The sequence below is a fragment of the Xyrauchen texanus genome, chromosome 1, assembly GCF_025860055.1.
Source record: "Xyrauchen texanus isolate HMW12.3.18 chromosome 1, RBS_HiC_50CHRs, whole genome shotgun sequence".
Classification (NCBI taxonomy): Eukaryota; Metazoa; Chordata; class Actinopteri; order Cypriniformes; family Catostomidae; genus Xyrauchen; species Xyrauchen texanus.
Genome location: NC_068276.1, coordinates 28015863 through 28039941, shown reverse-complemented (window position 1 = coordinate 28039941; position 24079 = coordinate 28015863). Strand labels below are relative to the sequence as shown.

Sequence of the window (24079 nt, the reverse complement as noted above, 5' to 3'; positions counted from 1 at the left end):
ACCGCTATGAATTTCCTTCCTGAGTGGCCATCCAGGGCAGCAGAATGCCTCTTCTCAGTGGGGGATAATTTGAAAGTGTGCACCTCTGGACAGCCCCAGAACAGGATTTCCTTAAGCTGATTTTTGGTAAGGGGTTGGAACTGGCTGAGGGTTTATACGGAATGTGAGGGGAGGTTTTGTGGGATGCTTTGAGATATGCAGACAGACCCTAAAGCCTAATTTATGCAATAGAAATAGCCAAAGCTTTTCTCCTAAATGCACTAAAGCAAAATAGGCAAACGAATCCTGCTTATATACTATGAGCAGCGTTGTTCAAAATTAGTTTGTTGAGGACAGTAAATAAAGAAAATAATACTCAACCATCAATGCTCTTCGAATAGCCGAGTTCACCTAAGAACTTCACATGTGTGCACAAACTGAAGAAATATCACCCAACGAACACCTAAGACGGACAAAAAGTTTTTTATGTTTTTTTTTGTCATAATTATTATGCAAATTAAAATAAGCCTGTTTTCCCAATAAAATATAAATTAGTCTAAAGACAAATATAGTACAAAAACCAAAGAGTGTGCACCATTCACATACATGCACAGAAACGCTTAAAGTGTTGCTAGATTCAGCATGAAACTGGCAGCGTCTGCATGGAATGTGATATGACAGAGGGTCATTTCATAAAAGCCTGTTAGCACTCATTTTGTTCCCCTTGCGACATGGCTGTCAGGTATCCAACACCCCTCTGCCATATTCCGACCAACATTGATGATTCTCCCCTGCAGCAGACTAGGGCTGTCACGATTATGATTTGGCTGATTATTAATTGTCAAACAAATAATTGTGATTATGACAATTAATTGTCTGTTTTAGGGCTGTGACGATTAATTGTCTCGTTAAGGGTTTCACGATTAATTGTCATAAATTGTCATATTTTTTTAAGGTGTGCTTTTTTCTGCATGTGTGCTTCTTAATAGGAATAAACTATGATTTCCTTTTAAGGCTTTTTTTAAAGGTAATGATTGACATAAAAATAATGGTTTAAAAATCAAAATATTTCTAAATACATAAAACATGTCTCCGTTTTTGGTCAACTTTAGTTTTGGTCAATTTTACATTTACACTTGTTTTTTTAAATAAAAAATAAAACATAAATTTTAGATATATTTTATTGTATTTATATTAATTTTGTATAATATTATGCAATAGTAAAATATTTATTTCCTAATTTCTTCACTTTCACATGTTCTTTTAATGCTCTGATTGAACAAATAAGGACTCACAAGCCCTTATTTGTCATGAAGTAAATCATTTAAGATTTAGTTTCATTATTTTATCACTCCACAGATATAAATTGTGTGTCTCCTCCTTGGTCACTGCATGTAATTAACACAGTGTGTATGAACCAGGAACATTAGCCATTAAACGATCATTTAAAGTGAAACTGGAGCTCTTTGTGCTCACTAGTTTATACTTGTACGTTTATATTTTTGTGGGAGTTTGACGCGAGCTTCTGCTGACATCAGAGCTTGAGAAGCGCTCACACAGATTAGACATTCTGCTAGATATCTAAATTTGTCTTCCACGCAAGAGAGAAAGTCTTCTGAGTTTGCATTATATGAGGGTGTGTAACTGATAAAAAATTAAAAAAAATTGTGGTGAACTATCCCTTTACATACCCCATAAATATTAGAACTGGGTATCCATACAGATTTCAAATTGATTTAATTTGATTCTGATTGTCAAGGTCTCAATTTGTTTCAATTCCAATACAAATTGATTAGATTATGGTTCATTTGGGTATGTTTCAGTTTTCATTTTTCTTACAAATAAAAGAAATTATCTTTCAGCTAATGTTGTAAATTACACAGGGAACTATCTAGCTTGGTATATTAACAAAAGTATTCATTTCAAAATTAGCAGCATGGCCCAAACTATGCTATACTGTATATTTAACAATTGCTATATTATAACGTTGGCTGGCAACAGGTAGATGCAGAGACGATGATGAACTGCGATGATCCCAAGTGCAATTTAATAACAAAAGTGATATCCAAAAAAACCTAACTCCAACGTCACTACAAGACATAAACATGAACTTGACTTGATCATGGAACCAACATTACACAAACAACAATAAATTCACAATACTCGACAATGGAAAATGGAAAACACGAGGGTTAAATACTAGGACTTGAGAGAACACATGACAATGATAACCAATGAACACTTAGGACTCTAAAGAAGACTGCTAACAACCTAATGAAAAGATTAACCAATGGGGACAAGACACAAGAACATGGGAAACACATGGCAACATCACATGACAAGGAAACAAGATCAAACATGGCATGTAACTAATTTAAGACATATATAATCATACATAAACACATACAATCCTGACATATATATATATATATATATTTAAAAGATTGAATAAACAATACAACCAAAACCGAATTAAACTTTTTAAGTAAAAGATTGATCTTGGGATTTTAGGAATAGATATACCCATTCCTATTAAATATCTGCACTTTTGATTAGGAAGCCTGTAGTCAGGATGTGGCACATATTCTGATAATAAAATGATGGAATGGGACACAATGAAAACAGTAGATAAACAGAATAACAAGGAATAGGAGGATTGGTAGGTTTGATTGGATGAGTGATTTGGCTAAATGTCTACACAGCTTTCAAACACATAACTCATTACATTTCCCCCGTACAAGGGCACGCACACCTGCTGTACAGCCCCCTTCCTCAGTGCACTGAAGCCCACACACACCATTAATCCAATCCTCTGATTGGTAACTCTGTAGAACTGCATTATGCCCCAGTCGCTCAGCCCACTCCCGTGAGGAATACAGCGTGTTCACCAGCTTGATCTCAGGGCTGAACATGGTAATTTGCCCCCACGAAAACCCAGCCTCGAAATATATTATTAAACCCTATTAGGTATTTAAAACCTGCTAAGCGCCCTACACCTAAAGTACATTTACAAGAAAATCCATGAAATGCATATCAAACCATACAGATACAAGCTGGTACTTCTCACAGGCACATGTTTCCTTATCTGGTGCATGCAATACATCAGTTTCTGGTTAATGATCAGCAAGTCTTGAGCCCTGTTGTTTGACCTCTGACCCCTAAGCTGGTTATCTCTGTCACCACACATGTCTCCTTTTCTTCTATTTTACTCATTCACCCCCATAATTAACACTACCGAGCTCTTTCACAAAGCCTATGACAGGAAATCAAGGGAGAATGATTTATACATATTGATGGTAGTTGCCATGAAATTTTAAGATGTTGAAAATACTGTCCAACAAAAGCTCCCTGTACTGTGCCCAGTAAAAATTAAACTGCGGTTTGTCCTTATATATGCTTCTTGGTGAGGAGCAATGGCAATGTAATATTCACTTACTAGCCTTCATCCTCCTGACAATGCGAGGTGGAGTCATGTTTAAACATTCGACTATAGAGAACTTTGGCAACACTGTTGTAAGAATTTTTTCTGTTTATACTACAAAGGCACTGTGATTACTTTTATTGACAGTGGATATTTCAGATTGCAAGAACAGAAATTGCAGTTCTTAGTAATTGTAAGCTGTGTGCTGAATGAGAAAAAGCATTTAGAGGTTGAGGACATGGTGTGAGCTTCAAAACACTTGTATTCAGAAAATTGAGTCACCAGTTCACAAAAAGGATTCGAAAAGATGCTGGACTGTAGAGTGACACTACATTTTACTATAACCTTCCTTCATTGCCCAGAGCAGTTTCTGAGCTTTTTTTCTATGGAGATAGAATCTAAATGTTCATTTCATCAAAAATGCATGCCAACAACTCTGTGTCCCGAATGACACACTACATTATTCAATTACAATATTCTCTCTGCATTCCATTTTCAAAGTGATGTAAGAAGCAGCAGGCAACAAATAAACAAACACTAAATATGTGCAACATGTCAGGATTATAAGCAGCTGCATTCAGTAACATTCAGAGTTACTTTACAGCAAATAATGAACAAAATATAAGAGGTGCCTGTATATAAAACAAGAAAACAGTATGACAAAATATGAGATGAAAGCAAGCTATGAAAAAAGAATATTGGACACATAGCAGTGTTAAGGATGTATAACCATGGTTATCTATGAAGTACACCTCAAAAGTGTGTACTAGTAGTACCAACACAAGCCAATATAGGAATTAAAGAAAATAAAAGAAGTTGTGATTCATTACAGGGCTCATGCCTGTATGAAAATCAGTAAAGGATAAAATAATCAATACTAGTCACAAACTAACATCCACATTACTCCACATCAACACGCATAAGTGAGATATAAATGCATCTTTACAATCTCCTCCATAGATTTGGCTTTGTTCTGCTGGATTTAAGGAGAATTCACATAACAGGTGAACTCACCTTAGCCAAGAGCAATAAAATAAGCTTTTGTAGCTGCAAAGGGTCCCCATGCCCCCCAATTTATTTAAATGGCACTTCATTTCGCAGTTGGCGAATATAATACCTCAGGCTCTTCAGTGATGAGGGGGAGAATTTCATTATAAAGTAAGAATCACGCGAGGATGAAGAGTCGCGCGCGCGACACGATTGCTGACTGTGCAATTGCTGGGGCTCACAAATGACGCGTGGTGTCACATATCTAAACAGAAAAAAAACACACCAAATGACATTAGTTGTAGGTACGGGTTCCACTTACCGAGAATCCAGCCCAAAAGGGACACGAATGTCTGACCCTCGGAGAAGTAGTGAGGGCCAAAGCGGCGAAACTGACAGCCAAGATGAGACTCCCGAGCACCATCTGTGAAACTCCCAGAGAAAGCATGATGCGAGTCCGGGTCCGAAACTCCCTCAGCCGGGAGAGACTGCGGGACAGGGACACCGGACTCAGAGACCGACCCCTCGGCATCGCACTGACCGGCATGGTCACGATTAAAATAGTTTGAATGAAAGCGAAAGTTTAGTTAAATTAGCGAGCTTCGGGTTTGCAAGATTCCTCTGGGTTCAGTCGATCCGACATCCACAATGTAAAGAACAATTAAAAGCGGGTTTCCAAGACGCACAGACCAACATCCCGTTTCACGAGGAATAAAGACGTCCTACACTCTCGCTGTTCTGAAGAGAAGTGCGCTAGTATTCAAGCAGGCGCTTAATTGAGGTTATCCAAAAGGATTTCAATAATGCACAATGAGGTTCGCGCTTCGGTGATCATCCATCAAATCCGTCCGTTAATGAAATCTTTCACGACTCGTCTCTGAATGTAGAACGTTCAAATGATTATACAACAGAATGCGTTTAAATGGTAACATTCGACATTACAATAACAAACTTAACGTTCCTCGCGTTTAACTAGACCGATGCGTACGCCAGGTGAGGTACGCCTGCAAATGACGTGCTTTGAGATTCCGTTTCTAACGCTCGGCACCGGTGTACGACTCCCATTCGAGTCTGTGCGTACAGCAGCTCTGCCGCCGCAGTCTCGCGCCAGTCGCCTGTCAGTCAGATGTGTGACTAGGTGGTTGGGGAGAATAGAGGAGGTGAATTGTGGTGCCGCCATATGTAGGCTACATTCACATGGATGCGGGCAACGACTCTGTTTAAGGCGCCAAAAAATCCCTTCAGGATGCATACTTAGCTACTTGATGATAAACGATAACAAAATTATTCACATTGTGTTACTTTCAGTAAAATCCTACAGCTCTCATTTTTAAGACTGAACCTTTCCTTTAAAGGTTAATATGCACTCATACAATAGAAAATTAGGCTATTTTATCATCAATTAATAAATTAGTTAAAACAATGTACTGTAGGCTATATATATATATATATATATATATATATATATATATATATATATATATATATATATATATATATATATATATATATATACTTTTTAAAGATATATAGCCTATTTCAACTTACCAGCTGAAAGCCAGTGTGACAGGCACCCTTAAAGTGATATTGTTTTTAAAGCAATTGAAAGACAGACTCATTAAATAAAATAAAAACACTTTAAATATGTTGAATAAAATGAATATGTATCGGAGCATTTATTGAATTATTTGCATAGATGTACAATATTTAATATTAGGCTATTACTGTAAGTGTAGGGCAAAGATTCACACTGCTTGATTTACCACACTGATGAAAATGTAATATTAACCTATTACAGTTATTCTACATTGCTAAGGCACATTTCTTGAAACCTTCACCCATTTTCTCACAACTTTAAACACAAAATCAAATCTTCACATTACATTCACAAAACCCCAGACTCTTCTGGCAAAATCATACAATTGCCTCAAAACCATTTCAACTGTGCTCAAAATCAAGCAATGCTCATACACACAGGCAGTCAGGGGCGTAGATTTTGGGGCAAGGGGGTAGCCCCCCAAAAATTAAAAAAAGCAAGTGCACCCCACCCCAATGTTTAAGAAAAATCCAGGCCCTTGCAGCCAGTCAGTATATAAACACTACAGAGAATTTATTAGACACTACATACAAAAAGGAGAACACAGCATCCAAGACAAGTAGTTTCAGAAAACTGAAAACTTTTATTGTATAAATAGCGCATTTTGCAATTACTGTCAAAAAAAAGTATAGTAATCAAAATTTACAGTAGTAAAGTGAATATAGTGTATACTGTAAGTACTGTAGGCTAGAGGTCCCCATGGGTCCAGAAATTCGTGCCCGAATCCAAAGAGACCAGTATGTACTACCCAGACCTGTCTATTATCTGAAAGCTTAGGCCCGTACCCATGCAGAACTGAGAAATGCCAGACCTGGACCCGAACCAGACCCATCTATTATTGGAAAGCTGGGATCCGACTCAGAGACACAAACCGGATCGACACCGATTTCACAGCTGAGTGCTCTTAACAAGTTAATTTGCAAGTTGTGAAAACAAAGCCTTGTCTTACCCAATGTGACGTTAGTTGCCTTCTCCCCTGTGCCTGGGCTTGACACATATAATCCATCCTCCTTACCAAGAAAGTTGGTAAAATACATCCAGGTTTTCTGTTATTCCTCTCTTGATGATTGAAACCACATAACTAATCCACTCATTATTTCAGCTTCAAAAGTCTAATTGCTGCCACGGTGACGAATGACAAACGCGACTTGTTTAGAATCAGCTTTGCAGTTTTTTGTATCTCGCATAAGATATATTTCGACTTTACTTTTGAACTATAATAACGATTGCTCATTCATAGCATTGCTAATTTGCAATCTTGTGCCTTAACTCTGCTCTGCCTCTGACGTCACTCAGCTCGTTATGGCTCTGCTCCATTTTTCACCCACACTTTTCCTCCAAACATTACAATGTTGCACGTTACAACACACACACACACACACACACACACACACACACACACACACACACACACACACAGAGCACCATCATCATCAGCGCTCTCTGATCACGGCCGGGTCTTCTCCGATCTACTCAGTTATTATGCATAATGTACGGGACCCGTAGCAATGGCACCCGACCGGGACCCGGCTACCATTTAAAACGTGGATCTGCACCTCTATCACTGTAATACTGTATTGACTGTATATTCAGCACTTGAATACTGTAAAAAAAACAGTATTCCAACTGCACCCCCAAATGAAAAACACATTACAGTACACTCACTCAAAAATTATGTAACTTCAAAATCAAAGTCAATGAGATATTCATTCCACATCAGCATCACGTTTTCTGGATCTGCGCAGTAGAGTGTTAGCGCCATCTGCAGGCCACAGATTGTCACTACACACTCGCTACACTGATGTTTAATTTCGCATTACAATTTTTTACAAGATAAATTACCAACATGTATCTTGGCCAAACAGTTCATCTCACCTCCAAAACTCATCCAAACCACCAAACACTTCATACGTGCGGGCGCGGTGCGAGATCATGCCACATCCGATGTTAAGTAGATCCTAGAAGAGAGAAGATAAACATTTCTGCACAGTATCTTTTACTCATGCACTCAATGAATGATGCACAATTTTCTCATAGTGTGTACTGACTGATGGGCCATTCTGTGATTGCTTGAAGTTTTGCTGCTACTTACGTTTCTATCACATGTTAGTAAAACTGAATAAAGGCTGAGTACAATTATTAATTGTTTATTTTACCATACTTCAATACAGTGGTAATTTAGTATTCAATTTAACACTCTACATCAGGAGTCTGGTTTAATAGTAAAATAACATATTCTGAATTGATAGATTTTAAAGGCTTATTTTAATGTTGGCTGCAAAGTGGACACTTTTTTATTATTCTTAGAGCATTTTCAACCTGATTAAATGCTCATGGGTCATGAAGTGAGTCTCGTCAATGGTTTGGCATTCAGCACACAACTGAATAAAACAGACTGCATGACACTGATAAATTATTACTGCCTGAGTAACATACACATACAGGTGTGAGGGATATTTTACAAATAACACAAAGAACAAACATTTTCCTCTTTCACTTGGTTTTGCTCGCGTTTCACTGTATTGACTGTAATATAGTATATGTAACAAGAATTAATCATAAATGCAGCAATTTGCTTCAACATCCTTTATTCCTTCTATATCTTTGCATATAGTTATTTACTTGTGGGAGAAAAAAAAAATTGGTGGGAAATAAAATCAGAAATTCCAGGTCTGCAATCCAGTTTTTCTGAATTGCTAAAGCACATTTCTTGAAACCTTCACCCATTTTCTCACAACCAAATCTTCACACTACATTCACAAAACACCAGAATCTTCTGGCAAAATTAACAATCGTCTCATAACCATTTCATCTGTTCTCAAAATCAAACAATGCTTTCAGATCATACACACAACCCGTCAATATATAAACACTACAGAGAATTCATTAGACACTACATAAAAAAAAACGGAGAATGCAGCATCCAGGGCATAGTTACAGAAAAGAAAACTGTTTATTGTAATTATACCGATCAGTCACAACATTAAAACCACGTGTCTAATATTGTGTAGGTCCCCCTCCTGCCACCAAAACAGCACCAACCCTCATCTCAGAATCAGCATTCTGAGGTGATATTCTTCTCACCACAATTGTAGATTGGTCATCTGAGTTACAGTAGACTTTCGAATTTCGAACCAGTCTGGACATTTTCTTCAACATGTCTTTTCCATCTGTGCAAATGTGTTGAGAAGAATATCATGCTATTATGAGATGCGGGTTGGTGCTGTTTTGGCAGCACAAGGGGGGCCTACACAATATTAGGCAGGTGGTTTTGATGTTGTGGCTGATCGGTGTATAGCACATTTTGCAATTATTGTCAAAAAAAGTATAGACCACAACTTACTGTAGTACAGTGACTATATTGTATACTATAAGTACTGCAAGCACTGTAATGTATTGAATGTCTGTATATTCAGCCCTTGAATACAGTAAAAATACAGTAGTCCAACTGTAAATGAAAAACACATTACAGTACACTCAGTCAAAAATGATGTAAATGCAAAATCAAAGTCAATGAGGTATTCATTCTACATCAGCATCACGTTTTCACATCATTAGAAACAAGTGTGAACTGTTTTGAGTCGTTGTGTGTAAACGATGACAACTGTGTTGTAGTTGTGTTTAACTTTTGCTGCCCGTGTTTACCGTTTTGTATCACAGTGCAAAATGTGTTTAGCGTTTTGCAAAAAGAGTGATTGATTTGACAAATGGTTTAGGCCACTGAGTATTTTCTTCAGAGAATATGGTTTAGTGTTTTAGCAGATCAGGAAAAGCTGTAATAATTACAACAACAACATGTATAGTATAATCACTCATACTGTGAGAGTTCTAGTTCTCCCTCTCTCCTGCATTTGGGCTGTTCTTCAGGAGAAGTGTGTCCACATCCCGCATTCATACATCCAGTAAGGACATATGGTCATTTGGATGGTGGTCATAATTGTGGCCCTTATCTCATCAGAGACCACTGCTCTTGGTCTTCCTCTCCTTTGTCCTCCATGCATTCTCTCTCTCCCTGCCACTCTTCTTTCCCCACCAACCTGTCTTCCTTGACCCATGTTACAAACAAAATCATTCCGAAGCATCCTCTTTCGTCTGTTTAGTAACGAGACAAAACAGGACACATGGGTAGGCTTTCAGCTGACAATGCAATCTGCTGTGTTTGGAATGATTAAATAAGGTTTTCTATGTATTTCAATCTGGTTACTGCAGAAATGCACAACATTTGCCATCATTCTGTTTTGAATGTTTTGAATTGTTAGCATTTGAAAATGCACTGCACATAACCCTAGTGTTGCAGGTGGTGGAGTGTGAATGAGAAAGTTCATGGATTTTGGATAATGTGGTCATTTAAGGATGCATATCGCTGACGGATGCATATCGCTCTGTCCCACCTGCAGCTTTGGGACTCTCTGATCACTGTCTGGTTCATCTTCTCCCAACCTACAGGCAGAAATTAAAATCAACAAAGCCAGTTGTAAGGACTATAAGGAGATGGACTATTGAAGCAGAGCTGGAACTACAAGCCTGCTTTGACTGCACTGATTGGAGTGTTTTTGAAGCTGCAGCTACAGACCTGGACGAGCTCACAGATACTGTTACATCATACATCAGTTTCTGTGAGGATATGTGCATCCCTACTAGGACATTTTTGTCATTCAACAATGATAAACCATGGTTCACAGGAAAACTCAGATAGCTTTGTCATGCCAAAGAGGAGGCTTACAGGGGTGGGGATAGAGTCTTGTATAATCAGGCCAGGAACACACTGAATAAGGAAATCAGAGTGGCTAAAAGAAGCTACTCTGAGAAGCTGAAAAGCAAGTTTTCAGCTAACGACCCTGCATCAGTGTGGAGTGGCCTGAAACAACTTACTAATTACAGGACTCCTACCCCCAACCCTGTGGCGGACCAACGACTGGCTGACGACCTGAATGTGTTTTACTGCAGATTTGAAAGGCCCGATTTCACACCCCACATGCACTCGGACCTTCATTTCACACAACCATTAACACCTCCTGCAACCCCACTCCTCCTCCCTCCTGCTACACTACCTGCACTCAAGATCTGTGAGGACGATGTGTGCCATGTCTTTCGGAAGCAAAGGACAAGGAAGGCTCCAGGACCAGATGGCATCTCACCAGCTTGCCTTCGTTCCTGAGCTAACCAACTGGCCCCCATCTTCACTCAGATCTTCAATAGATCACTGGAGCAGTGTGAAGTCCCATGCTGCTTCAAACGCTCAGTTATTATCCCCGTCCCTAAGAAACCTAAAATCACAGGACTTAATGACTACAGACCTGTCGCCCTGACATCTGTGGTCATGAAGTCATTTGAGATACTGGTGTTGGCCCACCTGAAGGACATCACTGGACCCTTTCTGGACCCCCTTCAATTTGCTTATCAAGCAAACAGATCTGTGGATGATGCAGTCAACATGGGTTTGCATCATATCCTGCAACATCTGGACAGACCGGGGACATACGTAAGGATCCTTTTTGTGGACTTCAGCTCGGCTTTCAACACAATCATACCAGATATACTCCGGACTAAGTTAAACCAACTCCTTGTTCCCACCTCTACCTGTCAGTGGATTACCAGCTTTCTGACGGACAGGCAGCAGCTTGTGAGGCAGGGAAAATTCACTTCCACCACCTGTACCATCAGCACTGGTGCCCCCCATGGATGTGTGCTCTCCCCACTACTCTTCTCCCTGTACACCAATGACTGCACCACCAAGGACCCCTCTGTCAGGCTCCTGAAGTTTGCAGACGACACCACTGTCATCGGCCTCATCCGAGATGATGATGAGTCTGCATATAGAAAGGAGGTTGAACGGCTGGCTTTCTGGTGCAGTCAAAACAACCTGAAGCTGAACACGCTCAAAACCGTGGAGATGATTGTGGACTTTAGGAGGAACACCCCAACATTGTCCCCCCTCACCATTCTAAACAGCACTGTGGCAGCAGTGGAGTCATTCAGGTTCCTGGGCACTACCATCTCACAGGACCTGAAGTGGGAGATACACATCGACTCCATTGTGAAAAAGGCCCAGCAGAGGTTGTACTTCCTTTGCCAGCTGAGGAAGTTCAACCTGCCACAGGCGCTGCTGATACAGTTCTACTCAGCAGTCATTGAGTCCGTCCTCTGCACTTCAATAACTGTCTGGTTTGGTGCAGCTACGAAATCAGACATCAGAAGACTACAAAGGACAGTTCGGTCTGCTGAGAGGATTATTGGTTGCCCCCTGCCCCCCCCTTCAAGAACTATACACTTCCAGAATGAGGAAAAAGGCTGGTAAAATCACTCTGGACCCCACTTACCTTTTTGAACTGTTGCCTTCTGGCCGGCGCTTCAGAGCACTGAGCACCAGAACCGTCAGACACAGGAACAGTTTTTTCCCTCAGGCCATCTATCTCATGAACAATTAAATTGCCCCATTGAGCAATAATTATGTGCAATACACAGTTTAATTTTAATTTATATTATCCAACATATCCACTTCTGCCATTACTTACATTGCTCTGTACATAATATACAGGTTTTTGTTCTTTATATAACAGATTGTATTAGATTTGCACTATGTGTGTGTATGTGGGTATGCATGAAGGTGAGTGTATGTACGTATATGTATAATAATTTATTTTGTGTTCTTTTTTGTTTTTAATTACCTATGTCTTGCTGCTGTTTTTGGTATTGTTTGTATTGTTGTTGACTGGAAGCTCCTGTCACCTAGACAAATTCCTTGTATGTGTAAGCATACTTGGCAATAAAGCTGATTCTGATTCTTGAATGCATTTTGTGTGATAGCAATGAAAAGTGATTCACAGTTTGGTCCATATACACTTCAGTGTGTGAAGAGTTTTGACAATGTGACACTTTTGAGTTTTACCAATGCATGTTAGCAAATGAAAAAAGAAAACCCCTGTAAAACACATTTTGAAAGTCCTCTTACCCTTAAAGGCATAGTTCACTCAAAATGAAAATTCTCTCATCATTTATTCACTCCCTGCTATCCCAGATGAGATATGTATGACCTTCTTTCTTTCTTCTGCAGAACACAAAGGAAGCTTTTTAGAAGAATATGAATTTTTAATTAGTCAATAAATAAATAAATAATGGCAGAAAAAAATAGCAGCGTTTAATGAAATAATATAGACTATATGATTATTACTAAGAATTGATCATAAAAAATAAGAATAATTTCCAACTTTGAAGCTACTGATTAAAAATAAACATCAATTTGGTCAAGAATATTTCAACTTTGAAGCTCCAAAAATGATATCAAGGCAGCATAATAGTAATTCATACGTTAAATTCATATCTTCAAAAGCAATATGATTGTTGTGGGTGAAAATCTCCACTTTCACATTCTTTTGTTTTTGATGATCCACATTCTTTGTGAGAATTTATTGAAAAAAGACTTAAATCGCTTTGGAATATATTGATTTACCCTCTGGTGTCGTATGGACTTTTATCCTGTGTTTATGCTTTCGAGCTTTAAAAGTTTGGTCACCATTCACTTGCATTGGATCTACAGAACAATAGTTGTGTGTGCAGTAGAAGAAAGAAAGTCAGACACATCTGGGTAAGGTTGAGTAAATGGTGAGAGAATTTTCATTTTTGGGTGAACTGTTCCTTTAAGGATAAAAACAGGCATTGAATCCACTATGTGAATAGCTTTGCATTGCAGCTACAAGGTTAACCACCAATAAGACCGCAACACCTGGTATTTTAAAAATGACTTTATTTTTTAATACAGTAGCATTCGGGAAATTGTTTTGAAAAGGGTCAAAGCAGTGTTACAGTATATTGTCTAAAGAAAATGCTTTCTGGTGTGCCATAATAAATCGTCTATTAGTACAAAAATACATTTCAGGACACGCAATTTAGCATCCAGTATTACAAATAAATGGGTGGGTCATATTTAGAGCACTCAGTTTAAAAGAAATACGTTTTGAGAAGTGTACATCAAGCACTTTCCTTTGTAAATAAAGAATAAAAAGATGGTTATCATTAAAAAAAAAATCATACTTAGTGTTTAACTGTAGAAAAGGTGAAATTATTACTGTTATACGTTCCAAAGCCCAAGGGTAAAACCAGAATACAAAGATCAGACCATTTTCATTTCATTCATTCTCTTTTATAAACATTTCTTCCCCTAAGTTTTATACAAAATAACAAAGACATACAAAAGTCTTTTTTTTTTTTTTTTACAAACCAATAATGAAGGCAATATGCTAGCTTTATGTACAGCCAATTTGTCTCCTTTCTCCCATCTTTTATTTTTGTTGTCATGTGCATAGCAGATTAAAAGAGAAAACCTGTTCTTAACCTTTATTCTGTTCCTGTATACGACACCCAGGTTTTTTTTTTTTTTTTTTTACAGTGTCTTGACAAAATGGCAGAAAGACAACTTCAGTTTCTTCATAATTTATCATAAACACAACTTAGCAAAAATAAACAAAAAAGGTTTTTGTTATTGAAAAACTGTATCATTTCAGATAAGGCATCACTGCTTTAGATGGAGTAAGAGAGTGAGGAAGAAACTGGGAGAAATATTATAGAAAACAAAGTGAAAGTGAGAGTGAAAAAGTAAAGAATAAGAGAGCAGCAGTCTTCAAACCTGAGTCAAAGCACATGCATAGATCACGATACAGCAGGAATGTTCCAGTGCTTAAGTTCACAGGTCTGTACGGAGGCTAGTAGTGTCTTCAAAGTTGTACAAAGGAACTATTAAAAAGATAAACCTGCAGGTATCTGGTGACACAATTCCTTGGTAAGGAAATGTCATAGTGTATATTCTTCAGTTGTCAGTTCTTTCACGATAATATCTCAATGACACTTTCCTTACACTCTTATCTAGCACTGTTTCTGCACCATGACATGTTCGCCTATACTCTCATGATGAAAGTCAGGAAATGTATCAGGTATACACTTCAACCTTTTGAAACATATTTGTCGTCTAAAAAGTCTGAAATTAGAATTAAATATTCTAGAAAAGTTGCACTATACATTACAGTAATATCATGATGGTGTATAAACTATATGAAATGACAATACATTTGCAGATTAATAGTCTATAATTTGCATATGTCTAGACTGAATGGAAGAACCTAACAAATTGTTAAAGAACACAAAAATGATGTGTTTTAAATAATATAGTTGGCTTTCAGTGTGTATGAATTTGTCAGTGGCACAGAGCATGCAGTCCATCAAAGGTAATGTCTGTTTTTGTTACCGTCAAAAGCCTTTAAAAGCACTTAAAAAAAGTAGAGGAAGAAGAAAAAATTAGGAATAAGATGAGCACAACACTTCAGAGAACGTAACCCTTCATCCATTCTCTCTGTAGTTACACTAAACAAAGCCAGAGCACAGTCAGGAGACCCTTCATTTAGTGTTGCTTTGTTCCTTCATCCAAGATGTGTGTGTGTGTGTGTGTGTGTGTCTTAGCGTTCTTTAGGGGAATGTCTTCTTTTCGGTTATCTGGTTCCACATTCATTAATGTGCCTGCTGTTGCCCTCTTCAGAAATGGTCAATAAGCACAGACACGCAGTTGGGTCCAACCAGGTAGTTGGGATCACCGGGGAGAGATTTGTTCTGCCAACTCTTAGGATCTTCTGGATAAATAGAGAAAACAGAGATGAATATGACAGAGAAAATGGAGAACCGAGCATAAGATAAACCACAATGTAGTACATTATACACTGCAAATGTCCCAGTGACAGCACGCTCTCTGTGTAAACACGAACTTTGAATAAAGCTGCATTCATGCTTATTTTATTGTCAGATCCACCACAGATAGAAAGCACATGACACGTGTGCATGCGTCAAAAGTGAGGAAGAGTAATCGAGCTTCAAATTACGATCGCGCCTTGGAGACTGCAGATGTCAAGATTTAGAGTGAAAAGGAGTTACGCTTTGGTCTGTTCTCACTCAAAACCGATCAGAATGATTAAGACATGGATTAAACCTGTATGGATTACCTTTACGTTGCCTTTATGTCCTTTTTGGAGCTTGGAAGTGTTGGACCCCACTGACTTGTAGTGTATGGATATATTCACATCATGTTTCCATCAAAATATCTTTGCGTTACGCAAGAAGAAAATAAGTCACATGAGTTTAAGATGGCATAAGGGTGAGAAAATTATAAGAATTATAATTTTTGGGTGAAATATTCCTTTCAGTACTGAAGAACTTCAACTAGTACAATGCCTAATTTGTTCTACTGTATGTATCTGTGACTCTTGCCTAAATACTACAAGGAATATTCATAGTTCATTGCAATTTAAACTCAATGGATAATATTTGTGCCATAATATTTATTACCACAAAAATTAATTTAGACTTATTAATTATATATATTACACACACCATCGTGCTATATGGCCCTAAATCAGCACTGCTGTGATTCGGTCGCAGGCACAGCTGTCAAAGGTAATCGCAGCAGCAGACTACCTCAGTAGTCATAAAAACGCAATTTTCAATAAACATGATTTTGATTTTACTATTCCCTTTTCTCCCCAATTTGGAATGCCCAATTTCCACTACTTAGTAGGTCCTCGTGGTGGTGTGGTTACTCACCTCAATCCGGGTGGCGAAGGACAAGTCTCAGTTGCCTCCACTTCTAAGACGGTCAATCCGTCTTTTTTACATGTCTCGTATTGCATGACACCACAGAGACTCAAAGCACAGGAAGAGGCTCATGCTACTCTCCGCGATCCATGCACAACTTACCACGCACCCATTGAGAGCGAGAACCACTTAATCACGACCACGAGGAAGTTACCCCATGTGACTCCTACCCTCCCTAGCAACCGGACCAACTTGGTTGCATAAGAGACATAGCTGGAGTCACTCAGCACACCCTGGATTTGAACTCGCGACTCCAAGGGTTGTAGTCAGTGTCAATACTTGCTGAGTAACCCAGACCCCAATAAACATGGTTTATTATATCAAATAAATGTCTATGGTTTTCCACCATAGAGTACTTCAGCAGCTGTACAATCTTGCTCCCTTTGTGCAGAACAGTTCGTGAATTCGCACTGGCCCATGTCGGTGGAAAAGGGATATGTAAGCTCTATCAGAACAACCTCTGTGTAATACTACAGTTTGATAGAACTCTCCTACTTTCCATTAGTGTGTGGCAATTAGCCTCGAGCTATGGGTAAAGAATGGCCTTGTTTTACAAATGCAGATTAGAGGCAAGGGCCTGTAATCCTTTTGCAATGAGGAAGGAGAGTACAAGGCTTCAGGCTCATCTATCCACTGAACATTCAAAACGAGAGGTTAATAAGAGGCTACTCCAGGGTGGTGCCTGCTCTATCTGTAAGAGTTATACAGAGATGAATGAATAGAAAAAGAAAGAGAATTGAAGACCCAGGGACAAACTTTTTTGCTGCTACTCTCAGGTCAGAGAAGGTTGTGGTAAATAAAGAACCTCCATTAGTGGAGGAAAGGCAATTACTGTATCTCTGAACATTTAGACATTTGGGTGGCTGTGTGAGAAAGTTTAAAGCACAAAAACAACATGAGTGAATGATGATTAAAAGCAGTGAAATTGCCTTGACCAATAAATGATTGAATTGGAGATGAAAAAAAAAAAAGCTTAATGCTAATTTAAAGATTCTAAGATTATTGAACTAACCTGAAGGTTGAAATCATTGACAGATACAATGACTTAACATGACTAATGCAGCAGGGAGTCATGTTTAAGAGAGCAAATTAAGCATCTTAACATTGCAACAAACTAATGCAAATTGCCCATGAAATTCAACTGGTGAAATTTGCATCAAATATATTTAAAACAATAACACAAATGTTCATCTAATGTAATAAACAGCTACTTCTGCATTGGTATAGAATATAGTGGCTCCATGTCTAACTGGAAGGCCAGCTCCAGACACAGCTGAAAAGCATTTATCTTATTGGTCTTCTCATCCATCCATCCATCTATCTATTTTTGCTGAGCAAAGAAAACACACCTACACTTCAAATAAAAATGTTGCAGAGTGAATCTTCGCATCCGGAGTGACAGGATCCATAGTAAGGCACTGTTTCAATTTAAAAGCTTGTCATGATTTATTATGGGAACCACATAAATAAATGAGAAGGCAGTGAGCTAGTGCGAGTGAGTGAGTGTCAGAAAAAAAAGGAATCAACAAATGATTGGCTGTAAATGTGTGAATGTGATGATGCAGAATGAAAAAGTCTCTTAGAAAGAAAAGCCCATAACAAAAACTTTCACAAAGCCATCCCAAACGACCCCAAAAAGGACAGAGAGAAGACAGCGTACCCGACGAGGAGTCGGAGGATTTTAGAGCAAAAGACCAACCATCAGGGGTCATAGATGCACAGTGAGGTAGGCGGAGCTCCACTGGCTTCAGGAACTTAAGACCATGAGGACCACACATCACCAGAGGACTCAGCAGAGTTTCACCTGCATGTAAAAAATATTGTTCATTAGCACATGCTACTTTTAATATATTTCTCTGCAAAGCATATCTATAGCAATTGCAAACAAAAAGTTATCCCTTAAGCTATGAATTTAGGGTAGAAAATCTTTCACAGAGCTATGAAAAAAAAAATCTTCAATAACACTTTAAAATAAGGATACATTTGTTACCATTAGTTAACATGAACTTAAAATTAACAATCTGCACACACCCCAGTGGTCATAAATATTTAGAAACATAAGAAAAACAAACACACACACACACACACACACACACACACACACACACACACACACACACACACACACACACACACACGCACGCACACACACACACACACACACACACACACACACACACACACTTTATTCCCTATATTAATCACTGCCCCATCACCTAAAACACAGAGTCTGGGGCAAAATGAAATATGAGCATCCAATACGTCCCACATAAAACTCTGAACCCTCACCAAAATTCTTGGATCTTAACACACCAACAAAAAGCATGGGTTGTGTCCCATTCTTCTTATTGGTATCGCCAGCAGGTGTCTTTAAGACCAAGACTATACAATCTAGAGGGGTCCAATAGAATCAATGTCAATGTTTAAATTGCGTAAGGCACACCCTTGCATCTCTAGATGCAGACTTGATGTTTTTTTAAATCCTAGCCCATAGTCCCTCCTCCAATACCAAGTTTAGATCTTTCCCCCATAATCTCTTGAGAGAAGCTGAAGCTCTGTCCCCCAGACTCTGAATTAGCAGGGAATAATACACTGAAGCCTCATGACCTTTTCCAAAAGCAGTATTCAACATTCCCAGAGTATCTGCTGCTTTGGGGGGGTATGCTACTCCCAAAAATAGTACAGAGCATGTGGTACAGCTGTAAATACCTAAAGAGCTGAGACCTGGGATTCCCAAAATGTTGAACCATATTTTCAAAGGATCTCAACACTCCACTCTCATATACTGAAGGTCACCATGCGTATTAACCCCCCTCATAATCCACTCTGACCAGCAGAATACATAATTTTGGGTTCAGCCATATGTTTGAGGCAACATTTAAATAAATGTCTGAATTAAACAATCTGGACACTTTTGTCCATACCGAGAGCAAATGCGAGATAACGGGGTGTAACTTATATTCTCTGATTAATTAGATAGAAATGCTTTGCAAATAGGGGCAAGAAATTACTGTTCAATACAAAACCAGAGAGGGGCTCTCTCAGGTGGAAGCGACCAATGAGCCAAATTATCCGAAGACCGAATGCATAAAAATAAAAGAAAATCTTGAGTAGGCCTAGCCCACCTTTGTCAATCGGCCTATATAAATGGTCTGCACTTATACAGCCCTTTTTTAACCTTAGCAGTTCTCAAATGCTTTACACTGTGTCTCATTCACCCATTCACACACCAATGATGGCAGAGCTGCCATGCAAGGCGCTAGCCTTGGGAGCAACTTGGGGTTCAGTGTCTTGCCCAAGGACACTTCGGCATTTGGAGTCATGTGGTCCAGGAATCGAACTGCCAACCCTGCGATTAGTGGACAACCCGCTCTACCACCTGAGCCACAGCCGCCGCTATGTAACTTATTGAAATGTAATCTGGGATGCTTACAATTCCAAATGAATGACTATGCTATTACAATTGCTTGAAATAAGAGAGAGGGACATCTATAGGGATATATGAAACAATATTTGTCTGTTTCACTTATAACAAGATTTTCCTATTACACAAAAAGGTATGTAACAAGACTGACCTGTTACACATATGTAATAATACTGGTCTATTATGCATACATAATTACAAGGTGTAAGTACATAGTGTTCAATAACTTAATTATATATAAAGTAAGTTGATGTGTCATCTTATTAGATTTAGTACTTTGTACTCACTTGGGTTATAAGACTGAAACAGAGACACTAAAATAAAGTATTACCCATTATTGAAATTAAAAGTTACACATGCAAACATTACTTAATATATTATGAACGAACATGAACTTACAAATAACAATTCTATTTAAAAAAATTTATATTAACTAAGATTAATAAATACTGTAAGAAATATCTTGTTCATTGTTAGTTCATGGATACCTAATTTACCATTGTAAACAAATGGAACCTTATTTTAAAGTGCTACTGACTCTTCTAACCCTTATAGTTCAAACATGCGTGACTTGACCTTTCTCTTTGTCCAGAGGTGGCAGGATGCTGTTATCCCGACACACTTTGAAGTAAATCTCTTGCTCCACACCATCAGGAATGGCTCCCTGTGGGATAATGATGCTCACTCCCGTCTCAATGGAGCTCAGGACCCCGCCGTTACAGTTAAAGATGCCCCGGGCTGTTGCCACCACTGTGTGGCTTTCATCATCATCATCATCCTCCAAAGCAGTTGGGCTGTAAACACAAAGAAAAATAGATGTTTTGACTTGTGTTTTTTTCTTTATGTGCTCTCCACTCTTATTATCTGAAATGTTTTAAATTCACCTGCCTGTCCTGGACGTTCTTTTTCTGTTTACTCCCATTTTTTCAGGGGGGGTTTTTCCTGAAAAAGTTATCTAGCAAATATCTAGTTCTACTGATTACAAAGACGTCAATTTCTATTTTGTTTATTTGGCTATTTTCATACATTTTATAAATAATATTAAATCTTAGGAGTACCATTTCTGTAATTGTATTTTTTATTTTTTTAATATATAACTTTTTTACTTTTAAGAAATGTAAGATTAAAGTTTGAAAATCTCTACTGAGAGATTGTTTTGAATTTAAATGTAATTGTATCAATGATGTTGTATTGTAATATCTGCAAACAAAATTGTGATTGGCCTGGTTTTCCTTACAGCCGCCATTACACAGTACAGTGACTATGTGTTGACTGTGGTGCGCAGCCACCTGAAAAGATGCCGCATGACTTTTCTTACTTTTCTTGCAAGCACTTGTAATTCCTTCAGGAAGTGCAAGTCTAGTTCCTCATTCATTTTGGAAAACAATCTTCTTCAGATATAAAACCTATAGCGTGAATGAAATGCCTATTTACCAAGCAAAAAGTAAGCATGCAGAACTATGGAGCTTCTATTGATTCTACTTTACCTGACAGGTATTGCCTTGGGCACAGCATTGATGCTGTTCTGCTGGAATTTGGGTTTCTGTTCCATGGTGTGAGAGAATGTATCTAGGCCGCTGTCGTGGTCTGTCTTTTGGGGGGAGCTCAGTGGTTTGACTGTGTTGGTGATGGGAGCTTTAACATTATCGGCCTTATTTTGTGAGTCATTAGGCAGGAGGTTGTGGTTGAACTTGGGGCTGTCGAACTTGCGCTCAAAGGGCCTTGCAGATGTTGTGTATGGCTTGGTCACAAATCGGTTGTAGCTGGACGTGACGGGAGCGCTGTTGGGCTTTGGAGGTTCACCTGTTCCATTCACAGGAGATTTCTCTGGGAAGCTTTTCTGAGGCAGGTAATTACTCTGGACTGTGTCTTCATGACTGTGAGGCTTCATTTTGGGAGAACTGTGTGGGTCGAGTGTTGGCGTCACTGTTTATGTGCAAGAGAGGAAGAAGGGTACATCAACAAGCTTGTGCGGGCATTTGACAGTATGTGTCTCAGGAAGAGTGCAAATATGGAAGTCTCTTTAAATAAATACATACAATTGAGGTCAGGGCATATACAATAAGTCAACTTCCATGAATGACTTACCTGCAGGTTTGGGTAGGGTTAGAGGTGGGACAGTTGGGTTTACTGGAGGAACATGGTTGATTTTCTCCACGGATTCTGCCCTGTGGCAGATATACAGAGAGACAAATTCACACATGAGAACAAATTCTCAACTGATTTAAACTTAACAGAGCTATATATCCTTCAATCACATTTAGAGCTGTGATATTAGCTATAATTATATTACATTAATATTACCAATCCTGAGAAATGTTTAGCTGACATGACAAAATTATGATTTTATATACTTTAGTGGTTTTCAACCAGGGGGTAAAACTTAAAAAAAGACCTTAAGGTTACTTAAAATGATTTAACCCCAGAACGCAAATGTAACTTATTCTTTATAAAAAAATTTTTTTTTTATTAATGCTAATGATATATTTCTTTGTTATAAAAACTTTTAAATAGTTGATATATATATATTTATTCAATTCAAATGAGGTTCAGACACTTTGAAAATGAAGTAGGAGTTTTAGGTGACAGTGTGAAAAAGCCTGTATGGCAGAAGCATGGGCAGTTTCAATATTTGGTGCTGAAATATTGCCTTGGGGTGAAAAGCTGAGCTGTGTATGATAATAACTTACAAATATGTTTGTCTTGCATGTTAATTTGCAAGACATTCAAACATATAGTTCTTAAGATTTGGTGAACCTCTAGTATACAAACACCAATAAACAATTGCACACTAAATGAAAACATCTGAAGTGAATTAACGCCAAGGAACATATAAATGTTTGGGTGTGTAAATACCATTTGCATAAAGTATGTTAAGGTATTGACTTGAGCATGTACCTGGGATAGTAGCCTGGTTGGGTCTGGGGTTGGGCTGGCTTGACTGCAGGTGTCAGCTGTGCGGCAGGTTTGCTGTCAAAGCTTCGACGGTCAAAGTAAGAGAGCTGTTTCCTGTAGTACTCCTCATCCTCATCAGGATCATTGTTGTTAGAGCGAATTATATCCTCCACTGCTTTAGGCTGAGGCTGCTGTGGCTCTGGAGATCTGAGAGAGGAAAGGAGCAAGTGTTATTTTATAGCTTTAACACTGGTAAAATGGTGAAAGTGTACACAAATGTAAACATTTTTGAGCTCACTTCGACTAGAGAAACAGAATCAGTATCCACACATTAAGTTTATTTATCACCAAAATGCCTACTGCGTTTAGAGTGGCAAAAATTTGCCTTGGCATGGAGACAGAATGCCTGATATTTCATTATTTCACCACTAGATGGAGATCTACATCTAACTTCATTCCTATGGCCTGTGCCACTGAGATTTAAATCAGCTCCATATATTTTATTGACTATATGACAGGGCTTGAAGGACTGCTCTTTCAACAGACACAAATAATGCGATATGTCAATTGCTGAAAATTAATTTGTGTACTTTATGAGCTAGCTCATTACCTAAAGGCCTTCTCTTGGTCCAGGTTACTTAAGGAGTTGGCTTTGGGCACAGAGGCAGCTCCAGGTTTAGGCATCATGTCCACTGGCTATGGTGAGAGAGAGAGAGAGAGAGAGAGAGAGAGAGAGAGAGAGATTAATTTACTCAATTTTGAGTTCACAGTAGAAGTTGTTTAAGTTAAAAGTTCTAGAATGTTTATTAAAAGAAAAGCTGTCATAATTTCCTAACCCTTATGTCGTTCCAACACTCTATGACTTATTTTCTTCTGAGGAACACAAAAGGAGACTTTTAAATGTATATCACAGCCTGTATTTTCAATACAATGGCAGTGGATAGTGACTCACTTTAAAGCTTAAAAAATTTAAATTCATCACTTACCCTCATGCCATCACATCATGTGTATGACTTACTTTCTTCAGCAGAACACAATTAAGATTTGTGCAAGTAAACACTCTGCAAGTAAACAGGCTCCACATGTGGCTCCACATGTGACTCTCAGATGTAAATGTGAACGTGGAGATGACTTAAATTTATAT

General features: G+C 38.4%; 2 protein-coding genes across 10 annotated transcripts in view; both read right to left on the bottom strand.

The window, feature by feature from the left end:
* LOC127646933 (protein ENTREP2-like) overlaps positions 1-5247 on the bottom strand; it is a 205060-nt gene extending 199813 nt beyond the window's left edge. The window contains exon 1 of the mRNA XM_052130920.1: positions 4710-5247. Within this exon, the coding sequence (XP_051986880.1) occupies positions 4710-4934 (225 nt within the window). The 5' untranslated portion in view covers positions 4935-5247. The remainder of the gene's footprint in view (positions 1-4709) is intronic.
* An 8469-nt stretch (positions 5248-13716) lies between these two features.
* LOC127620185 (tight junction protein ZO-1-like) overlaps positions 13717-24079 on the bottom strand; it is a 162398-nt gene continuing 152035 nt past the window's right edge. For 5 of the 9 annotated variants that reach the window (XM_052093351.1, XM_052093735.1, XM_052093808.1 and 2 more), the window contains 7 exons: positions 23546-23631; positions 22939-23142; positions 22129-22208; positions 21528-21966; positions 20617-20834; positions 18277-18420; positions 13717-15601 (listed from right to left, as the gene is read on the bottom strand). In XM_052093351.1, the coding sequence (XP_051949311.1) occupies positions 15507-15601; positions 18277-18420; positions 20617-20834; positions 21528-21966; positions 22129-22208; positions 22939-23142; positions 23546-23631 (1266 nt within the window). In that variant the 3' untranslated portion in view covers positions 13717-15506. The remainder of the gene's footprint in view (positions 15602-18276; positions 18421-20616; positions 20835-21527; positions 21967-22128; positions 22209-22938; positions 23143-23545; positions 23632-24079) is intronic. The other 4 variants (XM_052093504.1, XM_052093871.1, XM_052093636.1 and 1 more) reach the window with 2 other exon arrangements.